Raw genomic sequence first — 24,492 nt, forward strand, 5'->3', positions numbered from 1 at the left:
AAACCGTAAGAAATATGAAGAAACATGTCCGGGTTAGTGGTGAAGTTGATGGTAGATTTATTTTTAGTTTTCGAAAATCTTCATCCACCTTGTATCGAGCTTCATCTCTCCTTGGATTTGCTTTTAATTCGTTACGGTCACAGTTGATGCCACGGAATTACGGTTACATTTTGTAATTTTTGGGATAATCCAAGAAGACGTCTGACTTCTCGAGAATGATATAGTAAAGCTGACGACGTGATTTATTGTACAAAATGTATAAACGAAGAGGAAATCGAAAACTGTTCTTTCTTTTCATCGTTCATCCTTCCTCTCTTCAGCCATAGATGTTGTGTATCGCATGTGACAAATAAATTCTATATTCCCACATATACAAATCTATTATTGTTCGTTGAACTAAACTGAATCCTTTATATTACATAATCATTTTCTGTCAATAATCCCTCTATCCCGATCCCGCCACAGAGAAGATGAATTCATTCTGAATGGGTATGGGCGAAAAAAAAACGAGAAAAAAAAGAAAATTCCCAACCTTCTGGGACACACAATCTTAAAGGGATATTTTGATATGTGGCACATGTCAAGCTCAGTTATACCACTTTACATAATTTATTGTATTATATGGCTTCTGGATGGTTTCGGTACAATGTGCATATAATATAGTTTCTGGTCGGTTTTCTACATATTTATTATTATGTGAATTGTGTGTGTGCGGGAGCCTTTATGTGAATATAGGCTGTAATATTGTGCTTTGTAGAATTTTTACTTGAAATAGAAAGCATTTTATGTTCCCTTTTTTCGCTTAATTTATGGTTCGTGTTTTTTTTTTTGGTGAGCAAGCGAAGATTTCTCTTACATTCTGTATGTAATAGAAGATGGATGTAATATTTTTAAAGCATTTTTATGAGTTATTTCGTATGATATACATATTAGAGTTGAGCAGGCTGTCCGATCTTTCGGTATAACCCGCCAACCGGGCGAACTATATGCGCTTAGCTTGCAGATTCTACGAATATTATGGTCATTGACAAAAATGTTTTACATGCTGTTCAGAAATCTCATCAGGTCGTGGCGACAGCCAAGGAAATGACAAACCTCTACGAAGGAAGTCATACCCTTTTGCATGTACAAGTCTAGCGAATTCTATATAAAATGAAAGTAAATGTCAGATCATTTCATCATCTGCTAACATATACGGTGTAGCGACCCTGGTTTAAATCAACAAAATCTTGTAAGGAATTTTCACAGGGCAGTAATTCAGGTGAGCATGGGTTTTCAAAATCGCCAACCAACGCATCTTTAGTGTAGGGCTTACTACATGTATTTCCGTGTATTTTTGTATAAGATCGGGCATTGTGAGAGTTGGGATCAAAAGTCGGTCTATTTCATCTGTCAAAGTGACGTTCAAAAAAAAAAAGTGAAATGGTCACAAAGTCGTTTGTTTTTCGTAAATGTTATTAGTGGAATGGAATTAAGAGCGCTCACCCCTTTGCAATTTTCTAGCCTACATTTGTGCGCAAAAATATTCGTTTTTCGATGATTTCTCTGAACCAAAATCTTTTTTTGAAAAAGTAAAACCATTAAAGCATGCAAAAATGTGTTACTTTTAAGGGGAAAATTGGTTTGTGGTCGATAACTAAACCCACTTGGAGAAACCTTTGCAAAACACATAAATTTACACATTTGCAAAGGTTTCTCCAAGTGGACATCCACAAACCAATGTTTCCCTTAAAAGTAACACGATTCTCTGACAATTTCACATAAACATTTCTGTTTGACGTTTTAAATGTCACTTTTGACAGATGGCATAGACCGACTTTTGATCCCAACTGTCACCTTTGAACCATACCATTCGTTTGATGATTCCAAATTATCCTAATAGTGACTTTAAAAAAGTGACAAAAGTGACCTCTAGCGCCATCTACATCCGTTTGAAATTTTCGTAGAAGAGATAAGAGATGAATTTTAACTCGAGGTAATATTGATGCTATAAGGGACACATGAGTTTACCAAATTAAAGCTGAAAGTCGGAAGTTTTCTTTCAGGAACGAAGAAATGTCTTTCGTTCCACTAGTGAACCCTACCACTACATAACGGATTAACATTTAAAATAAGACGTCGAAGCATGAAATACATGCCATAGATATCACACAGCAAATGTATTAAGAACGAATGGAAAGTCATTCTGCACAAAATATGGTCTCCATCACGCTTGGATGATCAAGAGAATATCAGAGAGTGTCGTTAGCTATCGACACCAAATGACAGTTTGGATGGATTATTCGCATAATTTTAAGAACACGTAGAACACACAACTTTCACGTCACCTATCATGCACATTGCACATCGTATATTGTGTAATGTAATCTGTTCGATGCATTGTCTGTTCAAAGCCTTACATATAAAGAAAAACTTTGCATTCAATTTTAGCAACATTTTATTGTGTGCCTTATGTTATTCGACCTAATTGGATTCATTGGATTCGAACAATAAAGTTTCGTATAGTTGCCATATACCGGGTGAAGTAAAACTTAGATGTATTCCAGCTCAAATGATACAACTGTACGGAAGTGGTGAACATGCATATATACCATCAAAATGTTCATTCGTAACTAATTACAACTTACAACCTAAGCTGCGGAAGTGCATATTTGTCATATACCTTATCAATGTTGCGAAAGTTTCTTTAATCGTAAATACTGCCGTCTTGTGTAATATAAGTCTATGTATTCCGCAAAGTTTTAAACCTTTATTTCGAATGTTCAATGCACGGCTAAGTTTGCTTTCTCTAACATTATATGTGTATACCAGAAGCTGTATATTGCAATGATGAATATATAGTAGTTTAAGGGTTGAATGAGGCTTCCATATACGGCGAAATCATCTCGCTACAGTGCTCACAAGTAAAAGTAGATTTTATTGAAGTTATTATAAAGCATAATTAGCTACGTGAGAGAACAACTAAGACCGGTATAGGTACATAATGAAGAGCTGGTATATCATTTAGCTTGCGTCTGTGCGATTTGAACAAGAAAAAGAAAATATCCCTTGGGTACGCTAATGTGTTTTCGTGGCCATCAATTTCCATTTTTTCGGTTAGCTAAAAGGAAATCCTTAGCACATATTTACAATCACGAAGTAAAACCAACGACTGATATTGTCGGTCAATTTTTCGTTTCGAAAACATTTCAACGTACAAACCATTTTTATCGCAATTCTTCAAATTAAATATTTTTCTTCAAGCTCTCAACGTACTTCAAATTGACGGTACTTTCGAGGGTATTTCCGGATGAAAACATTTTCTTTACATTTAATCAATATCAATCATTCAGCGAACAAGTAGCTTTCTTTTCCTCAAGAGATATCAACTCAATTAGAATTTGCTAAAAGTTTTATAATTTCGCAAACATTTACCAGAATCATTCGAGTTTGAAACGTTTGAAGCGAAAAACAGAAATGGAACGAAGAAAAAAATTATTGAATTTTAATTCCATTCCATTCATAAAAAAAAAAGTTTTCTTAGCGGCACTGATTGCATCTATCCCAAGAGTCCCGGTGCGCACACACACACAAGGATATACATTGTTGCTTATGAAATTAATGAAGGTAAAAATAAACACACAAAACACAAATTCGAAGTCGGAGTTTTGCGAAATGGAAAACTCTTTAAATTTTTTCTCGTTTTTTATTTCAGCGAACAAAATTGCTCTTACAGAAAAATTAATTTTCAGTCAACACTTCAATGGAACTTAACTCTTCGCAAAATAAAACATGAACAAAACGAAGAAGGGAAAGAAAAAAAAAAGTTTCTTTCACTAGACAACATTATCAGTATTATGTATGATAGGAAGGATATTTTATTTATATCATTGACAGTATAAGCTTGAAAAGGAAATACAAAGATTGGTTTCGATATTCTTTCTTTCACTTCGCATCAAATGGAAAGTGTTCTTTCGATGTTTAATAAAATGGAAAAATTATTTCGATCTTGTCGGGGGTAGATTTAAAAAGTCAGCGTCATACACTCAAGTGGTATGAACTTGAGAATGTACTGGAATGGTGTCAATTAAATTGGAAAAAGTGTTGAGTTGTAAGCTAATAGTATTTATTGTCCATTCCTATCAACTCACAACACAGTGCTATACTCACAAACAACATAATTACGGTCAGTGGATGACAATGTCCATATAGGAACAAAAACGTAAGTCCACAACCAACCTCATGAAAAGACGCTTCAGTTTAAATTTGTAGCAAAATGTCAGGGACTCACCAGGTCTAATACGCGTGAATTGAGACACTAAGAACAAAGCTCAATGACAGTGTTTCCGTAGAAATTTAGTGTTTGAACCGTAGAATGACGAAAAAGTCCTTAACTCGATTTATCATCGTGAAACCGTGATGAACTACACTTTTTTTCATTTGACAACGTACCAAGCAGTCGCAATGAGCTTGACCGTGACATGATAATTGTGACAGTTGATATCAACAGTTGCTCTATTCCATCTGTTAAAGTAACGTTTGAAACGTCAAACCAAAATTTTTATGTGAAATGGTCACAAAGTCGTTTATTTTTCGTAAATGTTAAACGTGGAATAGAAATAAGTAAAATTTAACGATTTTCTGACCATTATTTCAAATAAAAATTTTTGTTTGCGATTTTAAACGTCATTTTGACAGATGGAACAGACTAACTTATGATCCCAACTTTCGCAGTAAGTAAAATTTAATGATTTTCTGACCATTTTACACAAAAATTTTGGTTTGACGTTTTAAGAAATAGAGTGACTTTGGATACCAACTGTCATAATTATGTTATTTGTATGAAAATTTCAAACCTTTTTTTATTATTGTAAGTCAAATGTATGCAACACAGATTGTGGTATCCAGAATGGTGGGTGGCATTTGACCGAACTTGTGCCATAATTATGATGAAGTATGGAAGATTGAGTTAACTAATGTCCAGAAATAGCTCAATAAGTTTTACGATTACTAGAACATTTAACCGGTTAATTTCAGGCCCGTACTGGCCATACTGGGCAGGCCAACTATGCCCGATGCTCCTTTCAAAAATTTTCTTCAAATTTCCTAGATTGGCGCCTCTCTTAGTCCACCTATGTTCTACTAACCAGTAGCCAGTCCGGCGCTGATAATTTAAAAAAATAGGTGCTTCACTGTGCTAAAACGAGAGCACTTTCATTGAAACGATTTTCCCGAATTCCATACAAACTCGCCGAAGAAATTTTTGTTTCGATTTACTTCTCACGAACAACATTCGACAATCGCCTAATCCTAATTGAGTGATGACTCAACACTGGTAAAAGAACTATATTGTTTGGTATGCGATGGTTTAAAAAAGAAAAAAAGTTAAAACCGAGCTTAAAACGTTTCAAAGAAAACTCTCCTTTTCAACTTTATATTTATTTGATGGAATTGTATGTTAGATGGTAGGATAAAAAAAAGAAGAATTTCCTTTCTAATATAGATTGTTTAAGAGAAGCTTACCGAAACGATAGATAAAAGTATTATGATTAACTATATACGATCTTGCGGTTGATTTCTTGCTTGTATAAACTTTGGCACTTAATTGTTTTATCGGCGCAATAAAATCAATTTTTATAATGTTGTCAGAGTGATGGGTGTAGCAATGTGATGGAACATAGTAAATGTGTGGTTTTGTTTAGTGTTTGTTTGTTGTTTTTTTTATATTTACTACAAACCTGTGCCTTCCTAGCTATATATAAATGTTATATGATGGTTAATGTTAACGTTAAAAATGTGTTTAGTAACAAAAAAAACAAAGATTTCATTCCGTTAGTGTCCATTTCAATTCCTGTATTGTTCCATGGATTCTCGAAACTATTTATCTTTTTAATTATTTTTTTTTCTTTTTTTCCCCTTCCTTTTTATTATTTTTTTCTTTTTTAAGTGATTAGGTGTGTTGTTTTATTTAAAAATAATTATTGTTGTCATATAAAAATTTTTGTTTTTTGTTTTTTGGTTTTTATTAAAAAAGTGATTTTTGTTTTACTATTAATTTTAATTATTCGTATAGAATTTTTTTAATTTATCGCCTAACTAATTAACGATTATACGGAAATTTTTATGCACTTTTTTTAACTAGATTTATTTTTTAATAATAATTTTTCTTTTGTTATTGTTGTGCGAATGATTCTTTCTTTCTTTTTTTTTGTCGGTATTACTGTATACGAGTAATTTGTCTATTTTAATTGTTGCATGTAATAACTAGGGCTGTCCAAAATATTAATGTGTCAGCTTTCTTCTGGGCATCCCGTTTTTCTGAATCGTTGCTTCATACTTATGAAAAAAAGTGAGAACAAAAATTATGATCCAGTGGACCCTTAGGAACGATCTTTAAAAGTTCTGACAATGTGAATAGTAAAATGGAATAGTAATTTACATAACATAGGGAAGTGATTTTTTTGTTGTTGAATATGTAATGTCGTAACCCGTGTCGAAGGCAAGGGTTGCATGCATGCTCGCAAAACTTTCCGACTTTTTGAATATTTTCTCAAAAATTTGTGTTGTGAAAACAGTGAAAATTGTATGACCTGAAACTTCAGGTCAGGTCAGGTTTTGCTTCGAAGCAGACTTGACCTGAACCTGAACTTCTCAAACAGGTCAAGTCAGGCTTCATGTTGACCTGAAATTTTAGGAAAATTTTAGACAAATTTGACAAAAATATAAGGTTAACCTGGCAGGTCGGACCCGAAATCCGAAATCAGGCTTCAGGTCAGGTCAAAATTCAATTTTCAGGTAAATCCACTTAAATTCAGGTTGACTTGACCTGTCCCGAGTCCTGAACCTATTTTCCCTGTTTAGAATTGTTTGTATTGTATAGAAAGCTCAACTGGAATGTGTAAATACACCATGTTGCAGTTGCCTCACTAGTGCCCGAACGAAAATCGATGAAAAGTTTCATTTTTGTTTTTCTCCTTAAATGGGTCTTGCCGAAAAATTGTGAACTTTCTTTATATGCTTTCAGTATTAACAGTTCACTCGTCTTTGGAACTCGTTTAAAGTTATGAATTTCGATATGACTGGGAGCATAATTCTATCGAATCTTTACGATTTTTGATTATACAGTGAACGACATCTCAAATGTCTCACTGTCAAATTTTTCTGAGAATTTTATTGTGTCATTGCAAATTCACAATGACATTCTCTGAAAAAAATGACAGTGAGACATTTGAGATGTCGTTCAATGTAATAACTCAATTGAAAGGTAATTCCATGGTTTGTGAGGGACCAGAAAATAAAACGTTTTTGTTTGCCCAACAATTTGGAGTTTTTTCTTGTTCGCTTATGGATGTGAAGGTAAAGGGAAATTTGTCTTTGTGTATGGTATTGGTCCCTTAATTCGTTTAACATGTTTTTCTTTTCGCTAAACGAATGTGACAATTACACATCAAAAAAAGATGAAGAGTAGAATTTTCGTGTGTATTTTGTTGGTCCGAGGCGAAGCCGATGTCAATATATACACGAAAACGAGAGCTTAAGGTCAATTTGCTTGTCATCACTCTGCTGCACTCTGACTTTTCTTCCCACTATCAATTTTTACTCAGCTGTTGAAGACGCCTGAGGTTGTAGCGGAGCACTATTTAAGGCCGGAGTTCTGTACCTAGCCACTCGAAGCGCTGGCTGAGTGTGACAATTTACACATTATGTGCTTAAAAAATCATTTATTACCGAGTTGCATTCAACATTTTTCTGAGAAATGGAATGAAAATTGCTCTTCCCGACGGTGACTTGAGAAAATAAACTTAATTCTTAAAAAGTCCTTAAAGTCTTAATAAAATTGTTTAAAAAAATTCCTGATTTTCTAAATTTTTTAGACTTTTTTTAAAAGAATTTTAAGGAATTTTTAAGAATTAAATTCCTAAAAACAGGCACTGATTTTATTACTCCGGTTTTTCGTCCATATCAAAACCGCTCTAGATCATAACGTGTTTTCATTTTTTTGTTTATTTAAATTAATCTTTTGCAAGGATTCATAAAATCTAGATGCCCGGACAAAAGCTGACACTTTAATTTCCCCCGTACATTTTCGGATTGTATATAAACGGAATTGAGTGTTTGGATTTTCGAAAAAAAATTAAAATAAATTATTTAAATTTAAAAAATATCAAACTTTTTCAATTTATTGCGTTACAATATGACAATATTATACCACAATTATTTTACCATTTTGTTGTTCGTTTTTTGCTTTTATCTGATGATGATAATATTTACCTAATGTAATATTTTCGGGTTTTAATTTATTTCCATTTTATTTTAATTTGTTTTTCAATTTTTGTTGTTGTTGTTTTCTCACCCATTTAATTTTAAATTTTAATAATTTTTTTATCTATCTGTTTTATGTTTACCACTTGTAATGTTTGTTTACATTTTAAATGTTTTTTTTTTATTATTATTTAAGTCAATTGTTATATTTTTTAGGAATAGAATTTATAAAAATAGCCACTAAACATTCTGTTTTTAAATTTTCATTTTTATTTTTTGTTTAAATTTTAAATATCAACCAAGCTGATAATTTTCTTACATTTTTTTCTTTTTTCTCTCTTCACAGTCCCAAAATAAAATAAATTAAAGAAAAATTAATTCTTACTAATAAAATTCTCACTTACCGATTTTCAGTATTCATTTCTGTTTGTTTTATTGTTTTACGTAAAAGTTACAGCATTCACATAATTCTTGTTACGCATACACACCGAGGTGCATACACATTTCTCACATCGGAATTTCCATTCCATTTTCCAGTGTTCGTATTTCTTCTTTCTTTCCTTTCGTTTAAACAATTTTGTTTTCCCTCTCCGTCATTAAAACCGGTTTAGCATTTCATTTCGACATTATTATCAATTTTGTTCGACATGTTCGAACAGGGTCCGTAGCGAGTTTTGGATCAATTTCCAAAACCACGCTACGAACCCAAATGGACGCTATACATCCTCACTGCTGCCCATTTTTAATAGTTCGATTTTCTTCTTTGCAATTTTCGAATATAGAATGTCTATGGGTTGGGTGGTATCGTATAAGCTCGGTGCTTGGCAGATGATTATGGCCGAACCAAAAACACAAGCAAACGCAAATATCCACAGGAACAAACGGTCCAATACCATGGCCACATATTTCCAGTCTTCTTCAACCTGTTGGAGGGGGATAAAGAAAATGGTCAATGTTTTGCGAGTAATCGACAATGTTCTAAAGCATTTCCTTCGTTTTCTACAGCAAGATAGTAACGCAATGAAAATCTAGAACAGGTATATAAAATAATATGAAAATGAGTGCGTTTAAGTACGAAAATCAAATTTTTATGTCCTCCGAGCGGACAATAGACCATACCTGTTTTACACTTTCATTGATAGTAACGCACTTCAAGCATGAGTGGTACTCTTAAAAGAGTACTGAAACTGGACAGTGTATCAAATAATTTTTGACACTGTAACAGTTCTCTATTTGACAGCTGTCATTAGTAGGACTTTCGCTTAAAGTGCGTTGGTTATATCGAACGTTGTTCAAATTAAATAGAATTAGTGTCAGAATAAGTACGACATAAACCAAAATGGGACTCCCAAGTACTTCCCTCGTTAGCAATAATTCAACATTCTCATTCGTTTTCCTTATCTTTTCATTTTCTGTACAAGTTCGGTAAAAGTATTAAAAGAAAAATTATCCACTCTGTCTCCTTCCGCTGTTCATTTCAATGAAATAAATAAAAAAAAACTTTGACCAACACCGGATAAGCTATCATACCCCTAATTGTAATTACAGAAGTCCATTTTGAATATTACAAATAAATTTTCTTGATTCTTTAATATTTTATTTCAGCTAAGCTCATAATGCGTTGTGTAACAGCCAGATATAAATGGCATAAATAATAATAATGAACAGTGGACTAACTTTTTATCTTATTTCATTTGGAAACTTTGTCGTCGCTGTACCCCAAATTACTTGATTCTCATTTCTCGACACAGTTATTATGCATGTAAAAATATCACTCTGATTAATCTAGCCATGGAATGTTTCTCGTTTCACTTGTACATACGCAAAGTTTTCGTTTATGTATTAATTTCAGGGGTGCTTCTGGGCGACTTTAGTCGGACACTTGAATTTATATTACCCAAAGATTCAGTGCAATTATAAATTTGTAACAATACAGCGCAAAGTTACAGGAAATTCTCGTCAAGTTGTTTTGTCGAGCACTCTGGAAATGTGTTTTTTAATAGTTCTTTGGCTAGTAGCATCTCAAGAAGTATAAAACGAAAGAGTGGGTCTATTGAGTACGATACTCAGTCACTCCGTTTACGTATCACTTTACTATTAAACAAACAAAGAATGAAAACCCACTCACACTTCGCATTGTTGTAAACAACAATGGTTTCCAATCAACAAAAAGTACTCCGCATGAGAGCCGTGAGAGAACGTGCTTTTTGCTTTTTTTTGTAAGTGGAAATCAATCATTAAGACCTCCACGCACTGAAGCCGTTTAGCCGCATTTAGCTCTCCGAGCTCTCCGTATATGATCAGACAATGAAAAATCCTCCCCCTTTAAACTGTTGTAAAATAAACGGAAAGCTAAGCAGAATGATGGCGATAGAAACTTTGACAGCTGTCAAGTATACAAAGGAAAAATTGACTCCGTTTAGTTGACAGTTCTCCCTTCTTCTTCTTCGCTTCACTTTTACCAACGACTAATGTTTGCAAAATTTTTCCTGATTTTCTTGTCATTTTGCCTTTTAGGGTCAGTGGTATTTAATTTAATATATGGCCGGGATGCGTTCTTCATTGATCATGTTGCGGGACTCGCGTTTGTAATTTGGTTCTTCTCTTCTTGTGTTAGCCAGTATCACTGTTGTCATTGTCGCGTTTATCTAGCCCAACTGTCTTTGGTCTTTCTCCTTTACTTTGGGGATGTCTATCGAAAGGATTCTTCTCGCCTTTCCTTTCTCTCATTCTTGAATTTGTCGACAATTGTTTCTTTAATGTGCAACTTGCCTCGAATAAGATTAACTCTTGATATAATCCAATTTTGTGACTCAAATGGACATGAGCCACATTTTCGTCCCTGCTGTTGTCAGATCTCTTCCATCTCTAACACCGTTGTGTAGATTTTGACAGTTCACAGTTCATTTTGATTCATCGGCTTTTGTTTAACTGACATTTAAACGGATAAAATTTCTTAACGGAAAGAATGCAAATCTAGTTTTTATTGTGCGTTTAATTGCCAGTTTGTTTAAGATGGCATGCTACTTATTGAGAGCCATCAAATAATTTATGAAACGAATGATAATAACGTTTCAAAAAAGCTCTACACTGAGCACAAAAGATGTATAATTTCACATTATTTACACATATCGAGATGCTTTGGGACCATTATTTTATTATTGAAATTGATATTCCAAATATTCCCAAGTGGAATTTGATTCGAAACACTTTTAATTTAAAAATAGTAAAGAAAACCCGAAATGATTGAAAAACCGCAATTTTTTTCATTTCTGTAGCTTTCATTTTGAATTGTATAAAACGTTGTCGCGCTTTTTTTATACCATCAACTGGTTTTTACAATTCATAATGAAAGCTCCAGAAATGAAAAAAATGACGGTTCTTCAATCATTTCTGGTTTTCTTTACTATTTTTATTTAATTAGAAGTGTTTTGAATCAAATTCCACTTGGAATATCAATTTCAATAATAAAATAAGTGTCCCAAAGCATCTATATGTGTAAATAATGTGAAATTCTACATCTTTTGTGCTCAGTGTAGAGCTGTTTTAAAACGGTATTATCATTCGCTTCATAAATTATTTTAAACATTTTTTTCTGCAATTTGGTGATGAAAGGTCCAAACTTTAATATTTTGCAGTCCAACACATGTCTTAATATGAATTCTGTTCAATAATGATTACACAAATCGAGGTTTATTTTATACAAAGGACGCTGTTTACATGAAGCTTCCAACAGATGGCTTGTTCAGTAAGTAATTTACTATAAACACTCAAGATATTTTCTATTGTTTTAAGAAGCTGTGACGTTCATGGAGAGCTAGCCGGTGTAACTGCACAGAGGCCTTCGAGATCTCTTTTTTTGGTGCTGATATGTCGTCGAATTTGTCAAAGAAGCTCACATTTGTTAGAGTTTTTCTTATTATAAGCAGCTGAGATCAATTTTTCAAAAAAGCGTTCTGATGTGTCCGAACTTAGACTACTTTCAAAAATAAGTCGGAAAAGTGAACCTCTGTTCATGTCTGGTATATGGAAGCTTTTACTCGTCTACACGTCTAAAACTTTTCACTAAGTCTTCTATGTAAATAACGGCAGAAAACAAAACCGACGAATTGGCCAACCCTGGCATATTTGTGTATATAAATGAGATCTGCACATGAAAGCGTAACAGCAACTGACCGAGTTCTTTATAAACTGACAAAGGCACTGAACTTAACGACTCGGTTTTTACATAATTCCGTCCATGCATGTATTCACAGTGTACAATGTACATTTTATATTCATCTGTGTATAATCGAATTTTTATACGTTTTTGTATATTTTCCCATTTAGATTGTAATATATTTAATAAATCTCTGCACATTTATTCGGTTTTTCCGCATGTCCCTTATATAAAATGTATAACCTCGACGGGACCAGACCAGAACTGAAACCATTCTACATTATTTCGGTCGAAGCCCGGACAAAAAAAAACGAAAGGAAAATAAAAAAAAGTATCGCAAAATATTTGTTGGTATTATACGAGAGTTCTCCCGACTCCCAAAATACAATATAAATTTTCATATCGTAACGTAACATGCCAGGGAACATTGCAAATAGTTTCGATATTAACCGTTACATATTCCAGCCCATATTCAACATTATATAATTTATACTTGTCTAATATAATAAATTGACGTGATTTAATATCTATTTGGTGGCATTATATCATTGGGACTATCGTGGATAAAATATAATATATGACAGAAAGCGGTGCGAACGGTGTGTGTGTATTTGGTATACGTATCGGATGGATGTGCGGTGTTACCGTTATATATACAGAGCTGAAACTGGAGTTTATATTCACAACAAAAAAAAAACTTGTTGATATGCAAAACGGTTGATGTAAATGTTCGGGGTGATTTTACACATTTTATTATAATGGTTCCGTTTGGCGTTTGCATAGCATTTTCGTATTCGGGGGTGTAATGTTTATGGTTTCGAGTGTTACACTGGGATAAGGTGAAAAAGCTATGAGAGCTAAGGAGTGGAAAATTTATCATTAGAATATCAACAATTTCCGCTCGCTTCGGTTGAATCATGACGGTGTAATGTACGAAAATTTACTGGGATGTGTAATTGTGGAAGTTTACTCTCGGGTGAAACACACTCTTTTTCATCCAACTTTTCTTTTTTTTTTGATTCTACACTACATCTACTACGATATCGGCTAATGAGTTGCGATTTTTTTCCTTTTGCTTTTCTACTTTTTTTTATGTGCATGAAATGGGAAATTGTAGATTGGCTCTAGAGATTTTCAGGATTTGCTTTCACTTTTGGTGTTTTGTTAAAAATTCGATAAAAAATTAAGTTATTAATCATTAAACGATGAAAAGGGAAATTGAATTAAAATATGAATGCGGAAAGGGAAATTAAATTTTCACGAAATTGAGACACGTGTCATTGCCTAGTTTCCTTGAAAATATAGTCAACGGATTGATTTTCATTTTGTTACAGTCAGAGACAGTGAAATTTCAGCATGAAATTGCTTCAGCTGTTCTTCAGCTGATACACACATACAATTAAAACTGTTAATAAGGTTGAAGCGGCTACATGCACGTGCGTGGTATTAGAAAAACAGTATGAAATTTCATTTTCTCTGACTGTAAAAACCAGGGACTATTTTTGGGAAAACATTTTCTTGCTATTTTTAATCATTTTCCTAGGTTTTGCCACACTTTCCTTAATTTTCACAAAAAATTTTCTTTTTCTAGAAATTTGGGAAAAAGAAGGAAGATCTGTAAAATACTGGATATGTAAGAAAATGTGTAAAAATGCTAGGAAAACTTAGGAAAATGTTATCCCAAAAATTTCACACATTTTCCTAGATTTTCAAATTTTTAATTTTGTGCACTATCTCGATTCAGCTGTTTGACCAGCTGGTCCGTAAAAAAACAAAGTCAAATAATTTTATAAAAATGTCTACAGTGTTTTGTTTATAATCGTTAACAACACAACGAAAGAGAGTGTATTTCGTTGTTTTTTTATGCAAATGTATGCGTTGGTTGACATTGTATGCCATGGATATAAAAGCTCGTATAAAAGCGTAGAAGGTAACGTCGATACGGCGCAAAATTTGTAAATTGAAATTTAAAAAAATAATAATTTTCTATGAAAACAAGTTCAACATTAAAAATTTTGTTTTTAATCTGCTTTCTATGTCATCCATGTCATCAAACTTCTCATTGGTTCTTACTTTTCCTTCGAATTCCGATGATTCTATTATCTGTTAACAGTACGTAAACAACTCTTGATGGTCGGAAGTTTTCGCATTTGTTTCATGGCACAACTCTAGGCACTACGACCGAAAATTTTCAAATGTTAGTATTTACCTCTTAGATCTCGTAGATTTTCCTATGCAATACCCCAAACTCTTAGCATCAAAATTATTTTAATAAGACTTTACTCTATGTCTAACACGATTTCGGTTTCTAAATCATCTAACGATTTGCCGAATCGAAACAAATGATCGCAAGATGTTAGTGATACATTCGACTCACATGAGACTCCCTTTAGTAGTAGTGTTAACGATAATAAGCAAACCACTATGTACTATCTACGAATTATAAAACATCTGAATCGAAATAGTGCACAAAATTGACATGACAGTCGTCCGTCCACTTTATATAAAAAAATCGGGAAAATGAGAGAAAATTTAGGAAAATATTGGAAAATGATTTCCCATAGTTTCCGTTAAAAGCACATAAATTTCCCACATTTTCCCAGATTTTCCAATAGTTTTCTTAATTTTCCTCACAAAAAAAAACTTCGCAAAATGTGAGAAATTGAGAAAATATCGGAAAAATAAGAAAAATGTTTTCCCAAAAGTACTACCCGTTAAAAACACACAAATTTTAAGCATTCTACTTACACTCTCAAATTTGTCCTTATTTTTGACATGTTGAGCGCAAAATCGCGATCCTTCAATGGTCTTTTCCATTTCTTTCATGTACGGTTTGTCGAACGTTGGACTTATGTCCGCACAACAAATGGGACTGATGTCCCCGTTACCCGATGGACTGAACAGTTCATCGTCGCCGCCCTGTAAAGGCAAAGCTGGCAGTGGTGGTTCACCGAAACACGGTCCAACGCCACCAGATGCAGCCACATCGAAACGTGACGGAGGTAAAACTGTATTATGGAAGGAGATAATGACAATGGTTAGTAAATTGTTTCGGTTGTCGGAAGTAGTTTCAGGTGGTTCCAAGATAATTTGTTATGTTTGTGGACAATGTTTGAGAATTAGGTTAACCCTGCTAAATACAACCATTGCTGTAATACAATCCTTCGAACAGAAGGACAGACAATAGAGAGCTTGTATTACAACAGAGGCTCGTATTTGGTAGTTTTGCGCGAAAATCCTTACCTGGTATACCATAGTCCTGGCTAAAGCGTTTACTACCATAATCGGTGAATTTATCGATATCGGATGGAACGTGAAAAACATCGGTTAACACTTCGGTCGCTTCGTCATCGGGATGCTCTTCTTTCTTCGGTCGTTCGATGCATAATATTTTTGGCAGTATTTTTATGAAAACCTTACTGACCCAAGGCGCCATTTTATGTGTGACTGGCGATCTGTGTGTGGCACAAGAGCAACGAATGAATAAATGGTTTTTGATACAAAAAAAAAGTTTTTCGTTTTTTTATTACCTAAAATTGACATTCAACACAGCAATAGTAACCACAACGGACAAAGTGACCAGCATCATGGTGAACAGTAAATATTTTCCTAATAGTGGTACGGTTAACGATGTTGGCGGAATAATTTCCACCAAAAGTAGAAAAAACACAGTTAACGACAGTAAAATACTGATGCAAAGTGATATCTTTTCGCCGGAATCGCTGGGTAGATAAAATACCAGTACTGACAGAAACGATATGCCAACACAAGGAATTATCAGATTAACAGTGTAAAACAGCGTTTTCCTGCGTAACGTTATATTGAATATTATATCCGGATATGGTTCTTCGCAGCAGCTGTAAAATTTCTCATTTCTAACGGCTGGCACTTTTAATATGTCCCATTCGACGGATATATAGTAGTCTTGAAGATCGATGCCAACATCTATGTTATCGGAATCGGGTGTCTGCTGTAGATGCCTTAAATCAACCTATTTTTGGGACAAAACAAATTTCAACGTTAAACTCATGATCAATGTTTGAAAATTATCGCCAAACAAAGCCAAATTTTCCCATTTTTATTGCAATTTTAAATTGTGCTATTCTGTGAAACGCGAAAGAGACAAAAAATTCTTGTGGTCCACAGACCCCGAAAAACCAATTTTTCGACTATGGTCTGGCACAACTTCAAGTGGTGAAAAATCAAAAACGAAAATCAAATTTTCGAATAGCGGTAGATCAGATTCACTTGACTTTGTGGTATGTGACCAAAGTTCCCGATGATCGATTTTCGGAATTCGCGCCATAGGTCCGCTAATTTAAATATTTATAACTGACAGTTGGGCAAAATAACGCTGACGTCATATTAAAGTCAAAAACAAACTAACTGGCCATTTAGAGAGCGACGCGACGTATGTGTTACGAACGCGCGCCAATCGAGAGAAATTAGTTATTTATCTACCAAGGTAGGTCTGAAGGTATTTTTTCGCACTAGACGTCGTGTGCGAAATAATACCGGCATACCTACCGTGGTAGATACAACGTTTTTCGCAATTTCGGGCCATAATCACCTTTCCAATGCAAAACATGTCCTACATTTTGTTCCAAAATTCTTGTGTATACAGAAATTCATTTGAACGATCAAGAAGGCTGCATTATGATACACATTGCTATGTGATGTAAAGAGACGCGTTAAATGAAATCGAGTAGTCAATGCTTAGTATATACGCTTTAACAATACGTTCGGTATAATTGTGTGACTCTACAGCCGAATGGCTATAGTCGCTGCTTTGTGTTCAAAAACCTTTTGGTGTCGGGGGTTCGATTTCTGGTCAATGCCAGATTTTTTTAAATAAAAATTTGGCCTTCGTTGAAGGTAATAGGTTCTTTAGCGTGCGAAAAAAAGTTGATATCGCACTACGTGCGAAAAAAAGTTAATATCGCACTGTGTCCAGGAATACAGTGAAATAAATACCATCAAAACGACATTAAATGGATGCATGGAAAGGTGATGATTATGGACCGGAATTGCGAAAAAATATTTAACGAAGAATTGTGGACGATTCATTGATCGTTGCCACATGTAAATTTATAACAAAAATCATTTTGTTTGTATCAAAGACATTACCGGAAAGACAGAATTTAATCGAAAGTCGTACGGAGCAGACGTGCAAATCGAATCATATAGAATAAAATTTGTTTGACTCCGTCTCATCCTAAAAAATTACAATTAATTCTCAATTCGTTCGTGTTGTGTAAGTAACCTATTTTAAGCGTGGTCAATTTATTTGTATAAGCCCGTTGTGGTCATAGGATCATTTACACGAAGAGATTGCACGACGATAATAGTAGATTATTCACCTCTGTCCACATGTTTATTTAGACACTTGGGGAGTTGTTGCATGAGCCGAAGGCGGATGTTATAACCCCAAGTGGACGGCGGAATAATAGCACTTTTTCACTGCTATTATTTCACCTAGGTAGATAAAGGTAGTTTACGACAGGTGTACGCGAAATACTATTCGTAAGTTTGTTTTTGGCATACACGTTACATCTAGGGAAATTATTGTAATTTCTTTCTGTTTTTTCAATGTTTTAGAATTTTAAAGCTCTCAGTTGATTTGAGAACAATAAACGAGTAAATCTACAAACGGACCGTCAAAATTAACATTAGAACAAAAGAATTCTGTCAATTTTACCACTATACGCTCTCTAAATGGCCAGTAAGCGTTAAAATGACCTGCTATGCGGTATATTTTGGAATTGACGGCGTGAATTTCATTAATTCAACAAAAAAAAGTCGAATCACGGTTATCACCCAAACAATGGAAAAAGCAGTATAATTGCCAATCCCATCACCGCCGAATTGGTCGTGTGTTTTTGGCCTAGGACAGGGAACGGACGGGTGATGGTGAATTGTTCAAGTGGACAATTATGCTGCGTTTTCTATTGTGGAAAATGTGAATACAATGAAAAAAACTGAATAATTGTCCACCTCAGCAACTGAAAATCGTCGCCTGTTCCAGACCTAAAGCAATGGCAATTTTTAAATTGTGAGCCAGCTTCAGGGCATAAAATCCACTGTTCGAATTACACCTGGTACAGTGATATGCTTGAACGCGCACTCATTTGACTAAGTGCATTTCACTCACATTTTCCTGTTTGCATACCGTAGCTCTAATTTCATTTCAGCATGATGCAAAAAAAAGTTATTTTGTCAGTGCTCTTCAATCAGTCGTCGACAGGTTGTTTGGGACATACTTCATTGAACAAATTCAATTTATTTTAACTCATTTAAAAAAAAGAGTGCATGTTGCGTTGCATAGACAGCTGAATCAATAATTGTTAAAAAGTTTCCCATAAATTTAACGTCAAAAATATATTCACTCCTCTTCGTCGATAATTAGGTTTCCCGGCTCTGTGTGTATGTTCAAGTCTATATAACCGTAATGAGCCGTTTGAATAACACTTACCATATAGCCGTCATACGTCCAGCTTCCGAATTTCATGAAACTAAACGGCAGGAAATGAGTATCAATGTTGGGCTAATTTGATTGATTAAAGGAATATAATTACCAAGTTTGTTCATCAAACGGAAAGTATTCGACATCAATTTCGCAAAACGATTTGTATATAGCAGGTGGCTTCCATATCACTTTTCCAGAGTGGTGTAAAATGGCCTTTGTCATTATTGTCACTTCATAATTTCCATCAGCGCTGCACACATGAAAATAATGTAGGAAAAAAACCGAACAATGAAAATGAAAATTATTAAATGAAAAATATTGAAAACGATTGGACGGAACTGAAATTCATTTTCATATTTTCCCATAAATTGATTGATAAATTTTTTATTATTTCAAGTGCCAGAAGGTAGACAGCATATTTCGACCGGTGAGAAACTTATCTTGTTGCTTTTTATTGTTCAATATAAACGGTAATTGAATATAGCGCAAAATAGCTGAGATAATGACATTAGGTATGTTCTGTCTAGACAATGGATCTTATAGTGGAACGTAATGAGATGCATCAATTTGAATAAATTAGCAGATATTTGCTCTGTTCATAAAATGAACTTCATTTAATTAAATTGTTCTAAAGTCAATGGCATTTGCACAATATATCGGGAATTTATTTACAAAGTCGCAATTTGTAATCAAGCAAAATTAAATTTTAGATCAATGCTTGGGTTGAGTTTAGTTAAAATGTAATAAGAAATATAAATAGAATAATGGAGTGCTCTTCGATAGTGAATGGAAAAACTGGAAAATATCAAAGCGCCTCTAGCATACTAATAGAATATTTGATGTGTCAAAATACCATAAACGGTACTACAGGTATTGTAGGTATGGTGTAAGTATTTTGAGTATTACAGATTATTCACTTTATGAAAACACAATTTTGATGCGAGTACATAGTCTGTGAAAAATGATTGAAAAACCGACACTCAGCAAAATGATTGAAAAACTGCTGGACAAAGTTTTGCATGTGCGAATTAAAGTGTCTGCTTTATGTGATGAATTGACAATTTATTAGTTCAAGTTCAATATTTCGCATCCCTGAACGAAAAGAAAATAATTTCAATCAATAAGTAATCAACAAATGATATAAAAGAGCAACTTTGACCTGTCACGGACGGCCAGTATCGGATCTATTACTTCAATCGATCAAAGTATTTTTCAAATGATTTCAAATCTTGTACTTCCATTTTTTTAAACATATTCTTTACTATATAATCGACCACATTACCCAGAGCTTGTCATTATTTTTGTCATCTTTATTGATAGCAGATGAATAAAACTTCACGCCGTTATTTTTCAATCATTTTGCGGAGTGTCGAGTATCGATTTTTCAGTCAATGTTCAACCATTTTTCACGAACTGTGTTTAGATTTATCAGAGTTTCAAATATCTATTTCAATGATCAGTCAATTAGATTCACATTACGTGAAATTTTGATGCAAAATTCGCTTAGGCATATTCAAATTTTGTGCTAAAATAACATAGAAGACTTTTAAAACTCGAAAAATCTCAAATATCAGAGTAGCAGACCCCATTGTTGGATCATTGTTAAGAAGCTCTGATCGTTTGGACACACTACCAGAAATGAAGAAAAATGGGTCATGTATCAGGTATACATAAATCTGCCAGACCAAGGCATGAAAACATAAACTTACGTCACAAATAAATAATTAATTTGAACCTTATTTATCAAAAACGTGGCTTCACATTTAGTAAAATAATTGATTTCGGCAATGATTTTTCGCATTTAATTTACCTCTGCGATTCAAAACAAAATTTCGATGTATAGGTACACATTCTGTTAATGCAGCAACAGTTAACGCTCAATCCAATCGTTATTTATAACGATAATGTGGGCTACCTTCTACGAAATTAGTTTTTCTTTTGATGAAATTAATTACAAACACAACTTTACTACCACGACGGACATTTTGTTTTCACAACATTTCTATGGTCGCATCGCACTTCAAGAACAGGCAAAAGAACAGATTTTATTCACTTACATTTTGCCTCTTATTTTGTATGGAATGTACGTCACGCAATGGCATAAAAAACAGAATTTATAAGAGAATTTTGGGCTACTGCGTCGTGGAGGCCTTTTGTTTAAATTTTGTCCTTTTGCCTGTCATTGGAGAGCAGTGATGGTGGCCCACTCAGATGTTCGAATTTCAATTGTCATTGAGGATAACCATAATGATATTAAGAATAATCATAAGCGTTTTATGCGAATCAAATGAGATGGCGTCACAGTATTTGGTTTCAATGAAAACTGAAGACTCCGAACCGCTTAATAGGTTGGGGTTTCTTTAAAAATATATTGTTTCATAGGTTTCTTCCATCGTACGGTAAAAACGAATTTTGACAGGCCGAAAACAACCGACCGTCATCCACAGAAGCAAACATAACCGCAACTTAAACAAATTTGTTCGCGAAAACTTCAAAGTGAGGTTGTGTTGGCTTCTCTGTGGATGACGATTGACATTTCGAACGGCCTTGGAATAACAAATGACATTTTAAAGTGAACATAGCCGCACATTTTGTGCTGCGGAGACTGCGGAGATTGTTAAGTACGGCACTGTAAATATGTGCGGTGTTGCATTTGGCGAAAGAACCGCAATATTATTCTGATGACTGAAATCTATCTGTGTCGTTCAATACATGCACACACAGACATATTTTCAGGTCTTCTCAAGCTACATCTGCAGACATGAAAATGGGGAAACATTATTTGTGAAAATGTAATGAAAAACTCAACACAGCGACAACAATCTAGAGGTGTGCGCCGATCTTAAAATAGTCGGCGGCGGTGCGCCGACTGGTAAGGGATCGGCGGCGGCGCGCCGGAAGAAATTTATAGTCGGCGGCGGTGCGCCGATCGGCGCGCCGATAAATTTACAAAAAATCTAATCTTTCGAAAATAATGCAAAAACATTTGAAAAAGCGTGCGCAATCATTTTTCCGAACACTGAAATCTTACTATCTTGCAATCTGAAGTATCAACCACTTATACAAGGGGAATCAACTGAGGCGTATCTCACCTTTTATATTGTGTACAATGTACAATCACCTATTATTTTGAAAACATCTAATTTAATGAATCCAAGAATGATTAATGAGTTTGCGTAAATGACATGTAAGCTATAAGTCAAATTATAATTTGGAAATTTTAAGTCACATCTTCATACCAGATGTTCTGCAGGCTTCTTATTTCCAACTTATAATTTATGTCATTTACGCAAACTCACTACTATTATCTTTCGATTTATGCAATAACCGTTCCCGTTGCCTTTAGTCCATCTTCGATGAAGGAGTGAGATCGTAGTAGAAGGTTTTCGCAAATAAGAGACTTAGATAAACTTAAATTTATAAGTAATAAGTGCATAGACTACGCCAAAATGATTTTTTTTCCCAAATTTTTTAAATAAAGCAGCTAAAAATTGAAAATAAAGATACCCGTGTCTCGTCTTTTTGACGAAAAAACTTGAAACCGGAAAGATTTTCCACTTTATAAATTCCTAAAACACGTGATTTGCGCCATTTTCCACCCAAATTCCACATAAGGTCTTAAGTTTGCCACTTTACAATTACAGTAGTTTTGACTGATTCACTGAATTTTGTTCTCCTTCTTCTTCCTCTTATATGCACAGAAAATAGAGTAACGTACCCAAGAGTTCACGTTAAGTGAGGATACAGAAAAGACAAATGCTGTTTCGACCTCGGGTATCGATGGCGGTCTCGGGCCAGCGTGATCTGACCATCCTCAGTAGTATCCATCGATACCCTTCCCAAGACAGCAGCCAACTTTTTCTTTGGACTAGTATTTATATGGCGACCATATAAAAGACGAGCTATAGGTAGACCACCAGAGAGATGGACAAACGGAATTAAGAATATTGCAGGTACAAACTGGCAGCAAATGGCAATGGATCGTACGAAATGGAAAGAAGTTGGAGAGGCCTACATCCAGCAGTGGATAGAAACAGGCTGAAAAAGAAGAAGAAGAAGTATTTAAAAATATGCATAAAACACTTGCCATCTACTGATAGAAATAAGATACGTTATAGAAAGCTACTTCGAAGATAACCCTATCGTAGCATCAGAAACAAAATCACCGTCGTACAGTGCAAGTAAGAAGAAAAACCCAAAGTTTCAACAAAAAATTTTTAACAAAAAACTCCTTTCTACGCATATAGAAACATAGCAGCATATAGAAACCTGACTTATAAATTAAGAGCGATAAACATTTGCTAAAACCTTGTACATGTACTCAGGCACACACTTTTGTATAGATTTTTCAATTTAAGTTTATATTGTCGCCCATTAAAATTTCTGAAAGCACTAAACGTATAAAATTTCGGAGCGACGAAAATACAATCGGCGGCGGCGGCGGCGTGAGCTATTATTTTTCGGCGGCGGCGCGCCGAAAATTTAGCAAAAAATCGGCGGCGCGCCGGCGTAAAATCGGCGGTGAACACCTCTACAACAATCTTTTGAAAACTTTTTATTAAGTCCTGAACGTATTGGGAAACGTGTTGATGAAAAAGGCGCTGCTGTATTGATATTGAAACTCGTTACGAAACTCATGAAAGCCATCTGAAACTATTATACCATAAATACAGTGGTATCGTCAAACACACCACAATTACTCTCTCCCAATCCACGGAAAGGGTTTCTTTTAATACACAAAGCATATCTCATTGCTACTGCTACAGCACTACTTCGGCCAAAGAAATTCTCATTCCTCTGACGTGCTAATACCTTTGTATAGCAGCTTCTTTTTCACAACAAGACAACATCAAAGAAAAAAAAACTATTTTGCAGAGGGATCAACTTAAAAGCGCACCTATCTTTTCCCTTTAAACTATGGTTCAGCGAACTTTGTAATAAAGTTGGCAAACTTCTTCTACGATGCCGGATTTTTTTTTTAAATGTTAAACAAAATCTATTTATCTTTAAATGAGTTCTAGTGCAACGTATACGAATGCAGGGAATTGAAAATTTATTTTTAATTTTCTACGAATACTACTTCGTATTTGGTTGTCTGTAGCTTATGCATTTTTAATGGAAAGAACTTCGCTTGATTGTTCTTCCTGTGTCCATAGTAATGATCTTACGGGAGTTGAGTCAAACATTTTGATTACTTATCTTACATCATTTTTCTATTACCATGGATACTCTGCACATCACAATCATGGGTAAAATTTATTTTCTCTGAAAGGTTTGAGCACAATCGACCGTACAGAGTCCATCTATACCTATGTCCACAATGTCTGTTAAAGCTGGTTATGTTATCTAAGTATAATATTATCCAACATTCATGCGAAACTTGTTGGTAAAGCGATCAATATGGTTGAATGTAGAACATTATTTCAAAATTCGACTTTCATCTATATAAATGTAAAGCTAATCCTACAGCCGCAAATCGCTGACATAATTACATTTTATGTAAAAATAAAATTTGGTTCATGGCATGTTCACTGTGCTGCTGGATGAAATTTCGTCTGACTAAAATTTATTCAAAATTTAGGTTGTGGAGAATGTCACATCGAAAAGCTTTTATGAAATTTATCGA

The 24,492-nt window shown here is 34.3% G+C and overlaps 1 protein-coding gene across 2 annotated transcripts in view; it reads right to left on the minus strand.

The window, feature by feature from the left end:
* Positions 1 to 8,507: 8,507 nt before the first annotated feature.
* The window catches only part of LOC119069777 (acetylcholine receptor subunit alpha-like 1), a 125,150-nt gene continuing 109,165 nt past the window's right edge, over positions 8,508 to 24,492 (minus strand). For both annotated transcript variants that reach the window (XM_037174034.1, XM_037173956.1), the window contains exons 7-12: positions 18,976 to 19,116; positions 18,873 to 18,912; positions 15,931 to 16,391; positions 15,644 to 15,855; positions 15,149 to 15,408; positions 8,508 to 9,164 (exon numbers count right to left, since the gene is read on the minus strand). In XM_037174034.1, the coding sequence (XP_037029929.1) occupies positions 8,958 to 9,164; positions 15,149 to 15,408; positions 15,644 to 15,855; positions 15,931 to 16,391; positions 18,873 to 18,912; positions 18,976 to 19,116 (1,321 nt within the window). In that variant the 3' untranslated portion in view covers positions 8,508 to 8,957. The remainder of the gene's footprint in view (positions 9,165 to 15,148; positions 15,409 to 15,643; positions 15,856 to 15,930; positions 16,392 to 18,872; positions 18,913 to 18,975; positions 19,117 to 24,492) is intronic.

The sequence above is a fragment of the Bradysia coprophila genome, chromosome II (assembly GCF_014529535.1).
Source record: "Bradysia coprophila strain Holo2 chromosome II, BU_Bcop_v1, whole genome shotgun sequence".
NCBI lineage: Eukaryota > Metazoa > Arthropoda > Insecta > Diptera > Sciaridae > Bradysia > Bradysia coprophila.